At 33.9% G+C, this 17,500-nt stretch overlaps 1 protein-coding gene across 8 annotated transcripts in view; it reads right to left on the bottom strand.

Annotated features, from left to right (window-relative positions):
- Positions 1 to 4,308: 4,308 nt before the first annotated feature.
- shaker (potassium voltage-gated channel protein Shaker) overlaps positions 4,309 to 17,500 on the bottom strand; it is an 84,814-nt gene continuing 71,622 nt past the window's right edge. For 5 of the 8 annotated variants that reach the window (XM_018454917.1, XM_018454922.1, XM_018454920.1 and 2 more), the window contains 6 exons: positions 16,956 to 17,221; positions 15,855 to 16,498; positions 13,798 to 13,927; positions 6,409 to 6,599; positions 5,516 to 5,683; positions 4,309 to 5,421 (listed from right to left, as the gene is read on the bottom strand). In XM_018454917.1, the coding sequence (XP_018310419.1) occupies positions 5,523 to 5,683; positions 6,409 to 6,599; positions 13,798 to 13,927; positions 15,855 to 16,498; positions 16,956 to 17,221 (1,392 nt within the window). In that variant the 3' untranslated portion in view covers positions 4,309 to 5,421; positions 5,516 to 5,522. Of the gene's footprint in view, positions 5,422 to 5,515; positions 5,684 to 6,408; positions 6,600 to 13,656; positions 14,118 to 15,854; positions 16,499 to 16,955; positions 17,222 to 17,500 lie in introns of those variants that run through there. The other 3 variants (XM_018454918.1, XM_018454924.1, XM_018454923.1) reach the window with 3 other exon arrangements.

Here is a 17,500-nt window from a genome sequence, read left to right as displayed (position 1 = left end):
AGATCGAGCAAGGAAGGATCGATCGTGACAATCCAAAGAGGACCCAGAAAGGACGGGGGATGCTCGAGAGTGATGCCGGCACTCTAATCTGCTTTTAATTTATTTGCTTTATCTTCATGGAATAATAATATTCGTAATATCTTGCCCAGCCTGATATATGTGTTATTTTATTATTACTATTAGTACTATTAGTTAATGTTTTTGTTACTCAAGAATTCGACGGTGCGCCGATTATCTCCTCTTCGCATCTCTTTCTCGTATTAATTAATTAGTAGCGACGAATCATTTCATTCTATAGCGACAGCGGAATATAATTTTAGCTTTGTAGCGAGACTAGTTCTTTTCTTTTTTTAATTTTTACCTAGTTATTTCGGAATGCATCTTCGACTCGCATAATTCATTACCAATAATAATTCTTTTCTTCCTCTCACTCATTCTCATGCACACAATACATTCTTTCTTTCTTTTGCTTCTTTGTATTTACGCGTTCATTCACGCTCTTTATCCTTTTTTCTTTTTCTATCTCTTTCTTGGATCATTGGTGAAGGAGACGCTTTTTGATAATTAATCGCTTCGTCAATTCTTACAAAACTATGAAAAAGATCATTAAAAAAATATTCCGCCCTCTTCCTCCGGAACAGAATACAACTTAATTTTATAAAAAGAACATCGGCGACTACTTCCACTCACTCATTCTGTGCTATTTGTAAAAGTCAAAGCTATTTTCATACTCACAGTGCACAAAATGAAAGTTACGCTGTCGCGATATATCTTGTTAGTTTTCTTTCTTCTTTCTTTGTTTGCATAATTAAAAGTGTAAATACATGGCATAATGGAAGTTCAATGGATTTTCAAGGATTCGCTTCAATTTGACGATTTTTAGATTTAAAAACCGAAAACAATTTCAAAATTACTAATTAAATCCAATTCCAATATCTCGATATAATTTCTTGATGAAAAGATAACTTTGATTATGATATTAAAAATTTTTAGAACCGTATAATTGTTGTCTTATATTTTAATAAAATTTTAATCTAATTTATTTAAAGGATGAATCGAATAAGGGATAAATATTAAAGATTATATAATTATTATTTAAAACTAATTTCTGAGCAATTTTAATAAGAAATTTTCGAAATAAGAAAAATCAGATAAGAAATCTATTCATCTTTGAAAACTCGTCATAAAAGCTCCACCTTTTGCGTTTATTTTTAGGCGACAAAAGTCTGCCGATGGAAATTAAATGGAATAATAATGTATCTGGCATTTTATAATATTTTCTCTATCTGACAACTTTTCGTATTTTTTCAATCATACTATGTACAATCGTTTTGACTTGATGGAGCCTACTTGAAATTTTGATACAAATATTATTCATAATTCCGACGCAGCAACAACGATGATGTAGTTTGCCACCTAACTGCTATCTTCATGTACTCTAACGGCTACTGGCTGCCTAACGAAATTGTTTCTTGTTACCTAAATACTTCACCGTAGCATGTTTTTTGTTTGAGTAATAGCAGCAGTAGTTGTAATAGTAGTAGTAATTAGTAGTTAATAATAGTAAGTAGTAGTGATAAGTAATAGTAGTAGTAATAATAATAGTAATGGTTGCAGTAGTGATAGTAGTAAGAATAATAGTAGTAGTAATAAATTTATCGTTTTGAAACATTTTTCACTTTCTTATTACTTGCTTTCACGCATTTTCTTTCTCTTACTCTTTATTCTTCGTCTCTTTTTTTCTTGATTTTAACTAGGCTGGTAGCTTGATGTACAATTTTTTTACATTTTGTTTTTTTATTATTTCTATGTCTTTTCTCGGACTAAATCAGCGAGGCGAAAGATTTGAGTATTGAAAGCGTGTAACGTAAATCTTCGTGTAATTAATTATTGTATCAGTAATGTTATTTTATTTCTTTCTCTCTCTCTCTCTCTTTCTCTTTCTCACAACACACATCCAACACGCACATACACACAAACACACACACAAACACACACACACACACACATTTACGTGCGTGCACGCACATATCTGTTCTCTATCTTTCTATCTCTTTTGCAATCTCTATCATACTGAGGACTAAAATTTCATTATCAACATTGTGTCTATTAAAAGACGAGATCAGTCATCTGTTAAATCCACTTCTAAAATTACCTAATAAAAACGAATTAATTGTTATTTTTTCTTTTCTCTCTTTGAAGTGATTACTTGCTTCGTCGTTTTCCACGTAATTGATTGCTTGCTTGAAACGGCTGATACACAATGAAATATAAGAACAACCAATATAACTTGGTATCAGCAAACATTGAAAAATACTTTAAATAACGAACGAACAATCAATATATGTCCATGATCAATGCAATTCTTATATTCCTTTCTCACCAGTTACAGTGCAAGACTATTCCGCTCTAAGAAACGGAGAACATTAATATCTGATTTTTCAATCACATTTATTTTCTAATTAAATGCCTTTTCTAAGCATTTTATTAATTTTCATATTATGAAAGACTGATGATTATGATAGATCGAAATTGTTCCGTTCGACAGCAATTATTTTTTCGTGTGTATTACTACGTATAAAGAAAACTATTTTATTCTTTAAGTTATTGGCTAGTTTTTAATTCCTGCTTCTATATTTTATTCGATCTCTTCATTATGTATCAGCCTTAAATTACATGCTTTGTATCTCATCTTTCTGTTCTAAACAAAAATAGTAAACTCCTCCAGTATCAAATCAAGTATAATTTAAATAAAATTTTTCCTCGACAAAATTTTAATTAGCTTTCACTATTAACTTTTCATGACAATCAAAATATAATTAACATATAATAAAGAGATACTGAAAAAGTTTATGTGAGCGGTTTCATTCTTTCTTTTAAGTCAAATTGAAAGTTGATAACTTTGAGAAATGGAACAATGACTTTGCATTTTCTCTTTTGCAGATTTCTTTCTTGAACTCTATGCGAGCGAAGATACGTCCCATGTGTCGACTTTGGAATTTAGATCGAATCAGCATATCGAAGATCGATCGAATCGAGTCGGTTTGACTCCATAGAATGTACTTGGGATTACTCTTTGACGCGATATAAATCAAGAGATGTGAAATGGCAGTCTTAGCAATTCTGCAACGTACTTTCGTCGTATGGAAAAAGACGAACAGATTTGAAAATACTCCGTGTGATTGGATGCGAGGATCGATTGGCATGCCAATTCGCTTTCCACAGACAATAGCTTATCTCAATATCACATGTCTTCCTTTTCCTTTTTGACATGAATTATATTGTTGTTTAACTTATAACTCGAAACTACAGCTGCTTCTTTTTGTCATCAAAATAATATATAATGTAATAGTGTTTTTTTTTTTAATAAATTAGAAACCACTTTTACAAAGAATATTAATTCGCGGTAAGAAATTTAATCATAAAAAAGAAAAGGAAAACTATAAGAGCTCTATATAAGTTTTTTTTTAACATTTCACAAGTTTCTATTCTTTATTATCAAAGAGATATTCTTGTTTAATCAAAAATTATTTTCATAAGAAATCACTTAGTGATTCTTTTATCTTTGAGCTTTAATTAAGACGAAGAACATGATGTATACGAATTATTATTAATAGATTATTAACGTATTTTAAACTTGTGCATGCTAATTGTCATCATTATTTTGCTTCTGCAAGCAATCATCCACGATTTTCAGGAAATCGTTATCGATCATATCGAAGACAGAAATATCAAATTGCGTATTTGAGAGATTGAAATTATGATTTGGGCATAAAATTCGTGCGCCACTGGCAGACATCTTCGGTTTTTATTTTTTTTTGGACGTTTCTTATCATTACAATTGCTCGTATATATCGTCTTTATTCATATTCGATCTATTGTATAATATGTCGGAATTCGTTATTCAGACGAATATTTCCACCCCCGTTACTTAATACTGGCACGTAATTTCTCTTCGTTTAGATCTAAGCGTGAAGATAATTTTGAATAAGCGAATAGACACTTCTTACATATGTTAAGAGTTTGAAACGTAACTATAATATAAAATTATTGTAATTTCAATATTAATAAATAATTTTCGTGAAAAATGTAATCTACATAGCAATTTCTACATATTCTATAATTTTAAGCAGCGGGGGTGCAATTCAGAATTGCTAAAATAATTTTTCACACATTTTTGAGGGGTATCATAAAAATTATTTGTATCATTTTTGCAAATATCTGATTATGGTTATCAATAATCAATAATCTGAAATTGAAATCTATTTTTCGTTCTTAAAAAATAATTCAACTTCATCAATCAACATTGACATTATCATTTTATCAGCATTTAAATATGTTACACGTGCAAGTGCATGAATGTAATAAGACAAAAAATAAATCCTATTGTCGAATAACATATCATACAATGGCAAATTGATTAGAAAATCGGCTTTCTCAGTGTCCTTTGTTTAAAAAAAGAAAAACAAAGGAACAGAACAGTCTACGCCGTACACACACTCCATCCTTTTCTCTTTTTCTCGTTCCCTTTCGCCTCTCTCTCTCTCTTTCTCTTTGTCTCAGTAGTCACCATCGTTCAGTTCTTTATTCTTGATGCATCTTTTACAAGCATTCTTGTCGCTTTCCCTTTTTCACCTCCGCAAGCAGCATTTTCTAAACGTTCTCGCATTCGCGATAATCATAAAACGTACTTTGTTAACTTACCCTCTCCCTATATGTACGGTACTCAATTAATTTATATTGATAATAATTAATATAGTATTATCTGGTACAATCCCCATTTGTTGCTTCCGCTACTCACCGGCTCCTCCTTCTCTATTTCACCTGTTTGGTATTTTGAAAGGCGGAGGAGCCCGTAAGGACGGGGGGATACTCGACAGCGCTTATACGAAAACGCCGAGATGTTTCTTTGGTATCATTTGTTATAGCTTTATTTTTTTTGTTTTGAACACTGGAGTCGGTGGTGTCGGGGGTTGGGCCGTACGCGTGCACGCTCGCACGCGGACGAGGAATATCCCGTCCCCTTCGTTCGCACGTGGGTCCTTACGCGGGGCGCAAGCTCGTTGAGAAGGTGGGAAAGGTGATGATGTCTCGAAAACGGGTTATAGATTCATCCCCATCTCTAGCTCTTCACACACCCTTGGATCCACCTCACTCTCTTCTGTTTTTCCAACGTCTCAGATGGAAAAAGCTGTCAGATCGGCTCTCCGAAGGATCATGATTCTGGTGATCCTTCGCGTATTTTTTGACCTGAGACGCCCCTCGCAATGACGGACCTGGACAGGCTGGCGAGTGATGCCAGCCGCTTACGACTATGATGACGGGTGAAGGAGGCCTACGTCAGGCACCGTAGGGAAATGCAGATGCATCCCTTTGACAATTGGCTCAATAACGGCCACCACGCTGCCACCGTCTCCTTCACTATAATCGATCCGAGACGGGAAATAAAAATATCGGTTGCAATACCGATATCGATTAAGTATTACGTGAATATTATTAAATTTACAATGCATACCTAGTAGTCAGACGTCAGTCTCGATACTCATGCAAGCTGGATTGATATTATTATTGTGGCGAGGGTTGCAATTTGACTTCTTCGTAATCTCTTGATGAGAGAATAAGGTGCCTTCTTCTAACTCCATCATATCCGACGAAGATTCCGACATCGAAATCTTCTTCATACCTGAAAGGCACATACACATTTTTATTCCGTAAAAATTTCCATTCATTTTTTATCTCTTTTTGAATATCGATCTATTCTCAACAATTCTTAAAATGACAATATACAATACATCTAGTAAGTTATAAAACTGATTCAATATGACAATACTTTCAAACAATTTTATTTTATTTATAATTCAATATAATCATTTTTTACATATCTAATACAACGTTTGCGCAATACTTTCAAGCTACAATTGTATAAAAATTACTTGACGAAATCACCTTGATTTAGGCATGGGCAATGTCAAAAAACCGATTTCTAAAAACACCCAATTTTCCATAATTGAGAATATCTTGAAAAAATCGAGATTAATCAATTAAACCAAAAGTTTTTTTAAACAGTTTAATATTCAACTCATTAAGAGGAGATCAACCGCTTTAGAGGATAAGAAAATCCATTTTTTCTTTTTTCACATTTTTTAAGTAACAATTGTTCAAGATTCTTTGAGAGAAAATTTTAGTCTAAAAACACTGAAAATCCAAAAATACTAGCTACTTAATTGATTTAAAAAAAAAGCACTCTAACATTGATTTATCGATTATTTTTGCCCATCTCTACCTTAAATTCTCGTCACTAATTTACTTTTTTCATTATCAAAAAACAACCTTTTAAATAATTCTTGATCAGTAAGATAGAAACTTAATAAAAATAAATTTGTATATCCTGAAGATAATAGGACGTACCTAAGGTGCCAGGAAGATACGGACAACTAGTAACGTGATTGAAGTTCTGCGATTGCATCTCCTCCTGGTCAGTCTCACGATGATAAAAGTAGTTGAAATTGGAGACAATTACGGGAACGGGTAGAGCAATCGTTAAAACACCGGCGATTGCACACAACGAGCCCACAATTTTTCCCCAAACCCCGACGGGCCTGCAACAAAACGGGGAGAAATATCGTATCAAATATCATGCGTAAAGTGCGGTTGTTAAGTTCGATCTACAGCCAATCTGATGCATCAATTTTAAAATTGACGCATCAGATTGGCTGTCGTAACAAATTTGCGACTTGCGACTCGCGTTCTGCGCGTGCTTTGTAGATCGAGCTTTATAACGCAGCTTGGGATTATGATCACAAAATTTGGCTTGGTGCTAGGTGTGGTGTTTCTATCTTTGTGTGAGTCTGCCGTGTTTAGTGTGACGCTACTTATACGGTACTGGTGGCAGTAGTTACATGACAATCCGCGTGCATTGGCAGAATGTTAAATGAAGTAGACATATGCCGTAAAAAATATTGCGTATCAATTATATCTATTATATATTCAAACAATTCATTTGTATACACACACATTTCACCTTATTAATAAAATTGTATTAAAAATGATTATCTCTTTCAATAATATTTTGACATGTAATATTTTGACAGCTTACACCTTCGATTTTGCATTTTGCCAACGTCATACGATCTCATAAATTTTCGACCGTATACAAACATAGCATGATGCATTTAGTATAAGCGAGCAGCCTAGACTAGACTAAAAAACTAATGTAAGGATTCGTCAAAATGATCTCTTCATAATGTACCACAATTCCTTAGAAAAAGAACATTATGTTATTAGTCCACTAGAAAATAATACGCTAAAGGCCATAACACGTACAAAAATTTTAGTCGTAATTATAAGATCGCAAGTAAATCGACTAATCACAATCAAATTTACGATCTCACGTTTTAAAACGCTTGACTGTGATTGGCCGATTTGCTTACGGCCTTACGATTACGACTAAAATTTTTGTACGTGTGATGGCCTTAACTGGTATTATTTCATATTTCATGAAGCTCGATCTACATAGCACGCAGAATGCAGGTCATAAGTTACGAGTTTGTTGCGACAGTCAAAAGCAACAAGCCTGCAACCTGCAACCCGCAGGTTCTGCGTGTTGTGTAGATCGAGCTTTAGAATTTATATATTGACTCTGATCGGTCAATTTATTCAGCCACATTAGATCGCATCAGTAGCAAAGTCAGAACAATTCGATATACCAATGATGCACATGAGAGAATGGCACTTGACTGAATCGATGCTTTGAGTTTTTAAAGAAGAACAGAACAATCGAGTATCCATCTTCTCTTTCGCTGATGTTCGCAAAATGTGCCAGAACAATGACTCGTTGTGTATCGAAGAAGCACAAAAGATTATGGTATCTTTTTTAGAACAGAATAAAAATAGCTCAATACTTCGAAATCATTTGAATGTTTAATATTGCAAAAACTGCGTTAATCAATTATACTGTTCAATACCTTATACACATACATACATATATAGCGTACATTTTACAGAATTAAGAGTTAAGCAATACGATTAATTTCTGCTGATGATTGATTAGATCAAAAGGACAAATTCATGATTCTTGTCAGTTAATTATTGAATTTTTCATTAACATTTAATATAGCAAATTCATGGAGATTCATTCATATACAAAACAACTCGCCAGCACCTATACAGCATTAATAATAAATAATTAAACTATATATTATATTAGTTCCAAAAAAAAGATTTTACTCGGAAGATGTTATGTATTATACTAGGGATCTTCATAATGTATGACCAATATGATTATAATGGCAATGGCATAGTCACGTCGAAAAATGAGGTCGAGCAAGAAAATAACGTTTAAAATATAATGATATAATGATAATAGAATGATTATTGTAATGATAATAGTTTTGACAATCGCATGCTAGGCAATCGTCAAACAAGGATGCATGCATTAGATTCTTTTTATAAACAAAATTTTATAAAATTAGAAAATTCAGAAAACTCTTATTTCATAAACACATCCAAAGAACGAATCAAGTTATCGAAAAAGAAATCGAATAAAATGCGAATGAGTTTGAATAAAATCCAAAGTCTGGATAATTAAAAATTATCTCTATTAGATAATTAAGTTAAAAAAAGTGTGACTCGATCAATTCGCTAGTCGGAGATCACACGATCACAAATGATAATCTTTTTCTGTTCATCGATCAAATGATATACAGAGATGTAATGTAGAGACACATCCTTCATCATTTCGACGTAGCGAGGTAATGTGAAATTACTTTTCATTTCGCTTAGAAATCTATCTAATTGTAAGCGAAGATTAAAAAAACGAAGTTAGAATTTATACGCCTATTAGAGTTTGAAGAATCACGGTCAACTCGTTTTTGCTCAGCAGATCTTCCCTAAATGACATACCCCAAAAACTTCCATGGTGATAAATAGTATCATGCGTGAGCCATGCGGGTTGATGCCCGGGTTATTCTGCGGGTTATTCTGCGATCACTTAATAGGCAAACAACATTCGCTTTTGCTCAAAATTTATCACGCCATTGATTGCGTTATCAAATCACTTGAAATAAAATAAATAAAAAAGAACCATAGATCGCGCGTGATCATTGTATGCCTTGATATTTTTCTACGTTAATAACGAAATTAATCAGTAAGAATTGTAATATTAACATATAAATTTTTTCCGTGCATTCTTTATTTCGTATTATGATTTATTATTTCTTTTCTTTAATAAAAATTTAATTTTTTTTATTAATTTGTAAGATAAATCTACATACATATTTCAAGATGAAATTTATTATTTATTAATCGTTAATATTCAGTTATAGTTTGATTGGACAATTGGACGACAACCGACGATGTATAATGGACAAATATCATACAAGTCTTACAAACAATATTGGTCATTTATAGTGCGAGTTCATCAAACCGCATCGCAGAGGTCGTCGGAAGTAGAATAGCTGCGGCTGCCTAGATACCTCGCGGTCGCGCGCATTTCGCGGGTGTGCATCGATCGATACGCAAGAGCACCAACGAGATACTATTAAAGACCGTCAACCCTGGACAAATTTTCATCCTTACAAAAAGGGCCCCAAGGGCCTGGAAGTGACTGAAGAATACTGACATTATCGACAATTGATATAAATTTTCGATTATTAACATAAATATTTGGCTAATACATTATTAAATTCATGATTTTTTATTATATAAATGCTCCATAAATAAATAAGCATACTTGTAATGCTATAATATCTTATATATACCGCAAAATTATAATTTTTTTCTATTGTTATCATCTCTATCGATAATCAAACTCGGACGATAATATTAAAATCATAGTTTTAAATGAAAATCGAGTATCGTTGAGTTTGAAATATATGTATGTACGTGTCTCTATACGCAAAAAAATATTTTGCTGCTCCAGCCATGGTATAAAGACAAGAGTATGCTCATCCGGTGATAGACCACTGCGCAGTCAAAGTGTGACGTCACACTCGGAGCCAATCAGATCATCCGAATGGTTTGATGATTAAACATGGTAGCCCTTGGTCCTTAATGTTTGTATCCGGAGAAACGTGATTTCAGTAAAAACGCATAATTGAGTTCTATTTTCCTCTTTAATTGTGGATATTACATATACAAATATGTCTTGTTCCATGAAAGGTTGTGGCAATTATTATTTTCGGAAAACAAAATTGCTTAACTGGAACAGCATAAAATATTTTTCGTTTCCGAAAGATTTTACGATCGCAGCTAAGTGGATTGCGGCATGCGGAAAACAAAACGTTAACATAAAAAAAAGTAAGAATTTCTATTTATTGTAAATATATAAATGTAATGAAGTGAACTATATATAATTTCGTATTCAGCTATGATATGTTCCCAATACTTCGATGCGTGTTATGCTTCATATTAATGCCATCAAAAGAAAAGTACAGGATATTTATTAGTTAAGTTACAGGACATTTTTATTAATTTATAAAATATTGTTTTAAAACAGATTTTTCTTGTAAACTTGAAATTAAAATGATATATCTGATGAGTTGCTAATATAAGTTATTTGGAAACAGCAATTTTAAATTTACCGTTTATCTGTGACGTCACACTTTGCAATTTTAATTGGTCGCGTGCGCGTGAGCATACACTTGTCTTTATACCATGGCTCCAACTAAAATTATAGCTGTTTTTTTGTATCTGATAGAAAATTGTGTCTCATACGCATAGAATTTATAGCACAAATCTAAATTCTATCTCTGTTATCTATATGATTAAATGCAATACATATCCAATATCGTAGTACTTGCTAGAAATTTATCTATTTTAGCTATTTTTCGTACTTAGATAATTTTCGCTATAACTGCAAGATCACTTTTTTGAGTGTACGAAACTAATAAATCGTAAAATTAAACTATATTGTCAGTTTCTTACTCTTAATTACTTAATTTTAACTCCTGTTAATTTGAACTCTCGTAAGAATGTCGGTCTTTAATAATATTTCGTCGATGATAAGAATGTAACACAGTATGGTAATTTCGAATCTCTACGTATTTTTCGCTCCGAGATGATTCCAAAGTGTCTGAAAATACTTATTGATTTACGAAAAGCAATTACTCGAGAGGCCTTCTAGGTCGCATTACATCAAAAATTCTTTTCAAGAGAGGAAAATCGAGAATTTCCAAAGATTTCGTTTAATTGTCAAAGAATGAAAGTAACAGAATTGATTACAACTTTGTCTCTCTTTTAAACCTAAAAATAATGTTTAATACAATTTTATTTATCGAATACAGCAGATATTTTGAAATTTTATAAAACTTACAACTTAAATAAATTTTATTATGATCTTATCATCAAATAAGCAAATATCAAGAATATTTTTCTCGATATCTATACGAAATAATTCTTAAAAACCACGTTTGAGCAAATGGCGAAATGTATAATGCGCAAGAGAAACAATGGGTATCGTCAAAATCTTTATGAGCGTCGAAATTGGTGTTGCTGATGTGATCTGAGCTACACTAATTTTATACATTCATACGTTTGCGCGAAGTGCCGAGAAAGCTACTACATAATAGCTCTAGAAAATTCACGGATATATATAGTATGATTTAATGAGAGATGCGGTTTATATGACTTTAGAGTAAATTAATTTTCAAGAAAAGTTTGATTCTTTTGCAATATAAGAAAACGTAAATAGCCAAAAACAAAAATATTGTGAAATGAATGAAATGGAATACGAAATGTAATATATTTATTAAAATATTATGGAAACATATAATTATAAGTTGCATGATTAGAAAATGACATGATAAGTAGCAGTTTTTATCCGCGATATTTGAAGTCTTCTAATTATGATTGAGCAACTTGTAATGATATGAATTTCATAGAAAATGCTTCTATCAAATTTAATAAGAATAATGCTTATGCATGAAATATGATAAAAAATTTATAAAACTTAAAATATATCAAAGATTTTAGTAAGAGGCTTTGAATTTTAATATAAAGATGCAATGCATAAAAGAAATATTAGTTTTGCAATTAATAAGTGCGCCAATAAAAGATCAAAAGAATTTGGAAAAGTTTATCAGTTTTACTCAGTTCAATAAAAAAATTATATTCATATGCAAAAACTTTAATCATTATCCTGAAATATTCCATATAAATAACGTAATTATATTATATAATGATATTATATACAATTATATAGCATGATTAAGCTGTTTACATGGAATTATAATGGTATTATAATATACTATTATATAATTACCAAATTTTAGAGATGGATTCCCAATTAAATAAATTTACATTTTGCGTACATTTTCATAAACGCACAATTAGATTAATTAAAATTTTTATGCAAAATTATTTTCCCGTACAACAAAAAACTCTTACTTATCAAAATTTTGTGTTAAATATATATTATCCATTATTACTAATTTCAAACAAACAAGAAAATACATGACCAACGTAGAATAATCAAAGCGTGCTTCGAGAAACGCGCGTGCCAATCAAAAGAAAAGGTAAAAAGGAAAAAAAGTGATTGCGCCAACAATCTCGACTAATCTGAGTTATAGAATACAATTCAATAATTATTGCGTAATATTAATAATATTCACAATGCGTACTGTTTTATTGTATATTTAATTATTGTATATTTATTTGATCTATAAATTTATTTAAAGAGTTTGTAATTCTCCAAATTATCTTATTATTAAACTTTTAGTCAGTGTTGGTGCAACCTCAAAAAATGTTGAGTGACCAAAAAAGTCGAGGAACTGCGTGTGTTTGTTAGATCTCTCTCTCTCTCTCTCTCTCTCTCTCTCTCTCCCTCTCCCTCTCCCGCACACCCTTTGACTCTCTCTCTCCCCCCCCTCCCCCCTCTCTCCCGCACACCCTTTGACTCTCTTTCTCTCTCACCTCCTTCTTGCTTCCCCTCCATCTTTTCTCATTTTCTTCCTTCTCCCTAAATTTTTCTTTCTCGCTTTGTTATGCCCTCTCTTAAACGTGATTTACATGGGGCGACTTTTATTCGCTAGAAGCCGCGTTTAGTGACGTCATAGCGTTCGCTACTAAAAACTTCTTCTAGACGCGGGTTCTTGTTAGCGTCTAGTCGTGACGAATATTGCTTTCGACGCATGTCGCTAGCTTGTCGCTAACTTCTTGCGCTACTTATCGCTGGTGATAAATGCTTCGATCGTTGCTCTGTGATTTAGACGCTGCGACTTCAAAATTTCAGACGCTAGCAAATAAAAAATAAGCGTGTAGAAGAAGCTTTCATCAGCGAATTCGCTGACGAATTACGAAGCTTGCTTCAAGCGAATAGCAGCAGAGTCGAGAGAATTCGCTGGCGAATTAATGACGTCACTTCTAGCGAATAAAGTCGCCCGTGTAAATCACGTTTCACGCTCCTACTCTTTCTTTCCTTCTTCATCTCTCTTTTCCTTCTTTCTTTCTCCTCCTTTTCCCGATTTCTCCCCTTTTTCTAGTATCCTCTTTTTAATTTTTTCCAATCTTTTCTCTCCTCTCATTTCTTTTCCTCTTCCTCCCTCCCTCCCTCTTTTATCTCCTGCTCCACTCTCTCTCTCTCTCTCTCTCTCTCTCTCTCTCTCTCTCTCTCTCGCTCTCTCTCTCGCTCTCTCTCTCGCTCTCTCTCTCGCTCTCTCTCTCTCGCTCTCTCTCTCGCTCTCGCTCTCTCTCTCTCCTCTCTCTTTCTCCTCTCTCTTTCTCTCCTCTCAACGACCTAAACGGTCATCGTTTTTTTGCGGGCATTAACTAAAGTCTTAAATGAAAGTGAGTACATCATACGTCATGTCACCATAGCCCACGGTCGTCATCGTGACAACGGCCCACCAGAACGCGTCCGGAATGGACTTGAAGTACGAATTCTCGGAGCCGGCCTCCGCGAAGTATACCGCCGACGAGAATAGCACCACACCTGCAATGCAAGGAAGAAAACACCGGTTCAGTGGGTTTAACGCCCCCGGTGGCTCTGTACCTCATGTCGCCGTAGCCCACGGTCGTCATTGTGACCACCGCCCACCAAAACGCGTCCGGTATCGATTTGAAGAAGCTGTCCTGCGTGCCGGCCTCCGCGAAGTAGACTGTCGACGAGAACAGCACCACACCTGCAACGCACACAAGAGGAAGGCACGTGTCAGGACGGTATACGTCATCGTCCACTCGCGTCGTATACATCGGTCTCGCGGACGCGAGGATCCGACTACTGAGATCGTCCGATCTGTTCGTCTTCCTGATCGCATCTGGAATTGTCCATGTGACATACGTGTATCCCAGGATTAAACAGAATTATTTATGATCCAGGTAATCGGTTGATCGCACCTGGACTGTCCACACATGGTATACGTTGTAAGTACATGGCTCAGTTATTAGAATCATCCAATCTGGATGATTTCACACCTGAAACACTTGGACCTAGAATGTCCACATTCTAGAACTAGAATCAACTGATTGCCTTTCAATCAATTTCCAATTCAATTTTCAGTTGAAAATGTGTCAAATGATTTTTTTAATGAAAATCTACTCATCTTTCAATAGCAAAGAAAACATTACTAGAAATCTTGTACAAATTTATTGTTGTCTTTTTATATGTGATATAGTGACACATTCAATAACAGGAAGCTTTTCCCTGTAATACTGAAGCATTGGATGTGTGTGTGTGTGTGTGTGTGTGTGTGTGTGTGTGTGTGTGTGTGTGTGTGTGTGTGTGTGTGTGTTTGTGTGTGTGTGTGTGTGTGTGTGTGTGTGTGTGTGTGTGTGTGTGTGTGTGTGTGTGTGTGTGTGTGTGTGTGTAGAATCTTATTTTTGAAAAAGGTTAACAGCGTTAAATATGAGAAGATAAAATAACTTGTACAGTGGAATCTCGTTTATAAAATGTGATAATATTTTAATAGATTACAGTTATATCTGTATAGCTGTAAAATAGTAATATTTTAATATAAGTTAAATAAAATTTAGAAAAATTGAGCCGAAGATAGTTAAATTTCTCATCAGGATTTCTGAAAGTATTACTTTACTATATAATATCTCTCAATCTTCATTTATTATTATTCAATTCATGAATTTTAAATGATAGTCTTATTACGTAAATATATCAGTATAACCAATCAATTATAAGAAATTAATTTAAAAAACTGAAAAATAATTATAATATCGTAATTATAATATCAAATAAAAATTCTATAAAGGTTTTGTGACTTTGAAAATTTTCAAATTGTACTCAATAAATGAACGATGTTAAATTTCATTTACTCATTCCTTTTCACGGTAATGAGCATTCGTGCAGAAACGATTACAAAGAACCAAAAGTTCTGAAACAATAATGTAATAGCAAAAACTTGATCATTTTCCGATTTTCATAAAATGTAGTTTTATTTTTTTAAATATTTTTTCTCTTTCTCTTCTCCCCTCTCTTTTTCCTTTTCCTTTTTTCTTTCTGTCTCCTTTCCTCTTTCTTTCTCTTTCTTTTTTTCCCTAAATTTTTCCTACTTAATTTAATTAATCTTTTTAGATTAACTGTGTAAGTCTTATATATGATATATAACAAGGCAATTTAAATGTTATTATATTCCATGTGTACATACAATAAAATTTTTTTGATACATTTTTAACAAGTAATATAATTAATGCAAATAATGAAGTTTAAAGACTCATGTATATTGTTTTGATATATCTGTAAATCGAATCCAGAAAAATGTATTTATATAATATAATATCATATATTAGAAATACTCAAGATACTATTTGTAGATTTTGTAAGCTTAATTCATATAAAATTAATAATAAATCTTTAATTCTTATCTTATTCTTATCACTAATCATTCGAAGAATATTATCAAACTCACCAATAAAAAGGAAAAAGATGAGCAACCCGAGTTCCCTCATGGAGGCCTTGAGGGTCCGCCCGAGGATCTGGAGGCCTTTACTGTGTCTGGATAACTTGAATATCCGGAACACTCGGACCAGCCTGATCACCCTGAGTATCGCCAAGGACATCGCCTGGTTCGTACTTTTGTCCTGCGGGCTTACCGGTGCCTTGGGTAAATTTAGCGTGTCCTCCTCCTCAGCCACTACCGTGGCGAGGGTGATGAAATATGGAATGATCGCGATGATATCGATGATGTTCATTACGTCACGGAAGAAGTTGAATTTATTTGGGCAGGCGAGGAAGCGCACTGTTAACTCGAATGTGAACCAGATGATACAGATAGTCTCTATTAGGAAGAACGGGTCCGTGATGTCCGGCACTTCGTCCTCCTCGATTTTCGTGCCATTCGTCGTCGTGTTGAAGACCTTGTAGTGTTTGAACTCGGGTAACGTCTCCAGGCAGAAGATCACGATCGACAGGAGGATCACGAACACAGAGATTATAGCGACCACCCGGGCACCCTGCGAGCTTTCCGGATATTCGAACAAGAGCCAGACTTTTCTCTGAAACTCATGTGACGGCAGCGGCTTCTCCTCCTCCTTGATGAAGCCCTCGTCCTCCCTGTTTGATCGATATTGTTTCATTAATACCACGATATCGGTTACTTTTATTACATTTTCTATAGACTATGCTCATATTTGTATTTATAGTGATACACAATATTTAAAAGTTTTTCTTTTAAATTGTAGTCCTGCAGAATCAAGATGGTTTGGATATAGAATGCAGTTTATACGCTCTGAAGAACTAACGAAAAGTGGAATCACAAATCTATATCGTGATGTGAGAAATGTTAAAAACAAATCTACTTCAAATTGCTAAAAAAATTTATATATTAAAGCAAAAAGTATTGAGTATAATGCGTTTTAGGAAAATCATAGATACAAAGATCTATGATGTTTCTAAGAAACAAAGATGTCTGTGGATTCAAGAATTTATGTAATAGAATTAAGAGAAAGCTGACGTTAATTTTAATTGCAATAACTAGGTTACATTAAGAACCAAACAACTGTGCTCGTACCTGAACTTGTTGGTAGCCATCTCGCCCAGCTCGTAAAACTTGATTTCTTCGGAGAAGACATCGAGCGGGACGTTGACCGGACGGCGTAGACGGCCGCCGCTCTGATAGTAGTAGAGTATGGCATCGAAGGAAGGTCGATTCCGATCGAAAAAGTATTCGTTGCGCAGTGGATCGAAGTATCGGAGCCGCCGTGACGGATCGCCGAGCAGCGTGTCCGGAAATTGGTTCAGCGTACGCAGCTGTGTTTCAAACCGTAGTCCGCTCACCTGTCGATTGCAATAATCGATTATTGGTACGGTGGCGCCACGCTGGGCGGGGCGCACCGTTCAAGCAGTTAATTGGAACGGAGGTGATTGTCGGGGGCTGCTCGTTTCACAAAGAGACTAACGTATTATTAGGGATTGTCACATCGATCGAATGTGGAAGAAGATTCTTAAAATTTTTAAGGAATATATACATATATTTTTTTGAAAATGTTGAGAACCTTCCTCTATAATTTTCAGACTACTATATATATATATATATATTTATTTATATAAAAAAAC

The sequence above is a fragment of the Mycetomoellerius zeteki genome, unplaced genomic scaffold (assembly GCF_001594055.1).
Source record: "Mycetomoellerius zeteki isolate Tzet28-1 unplaced genomic scaffold, Tzet1.0 scaffold467, whole genome shotgun sequence".
Classification (NCBI taxonomy): domain Eukaryota; kingdom Metazoa; phylum Arthropoda; class Insecta; order Hymenoptera; family Formicidae; genus Mycetomoellerius; species Mycetomoellerius zeteki.
This window is presented reverse-complemented; position numbering and strand designations above follow the sequence as displayed.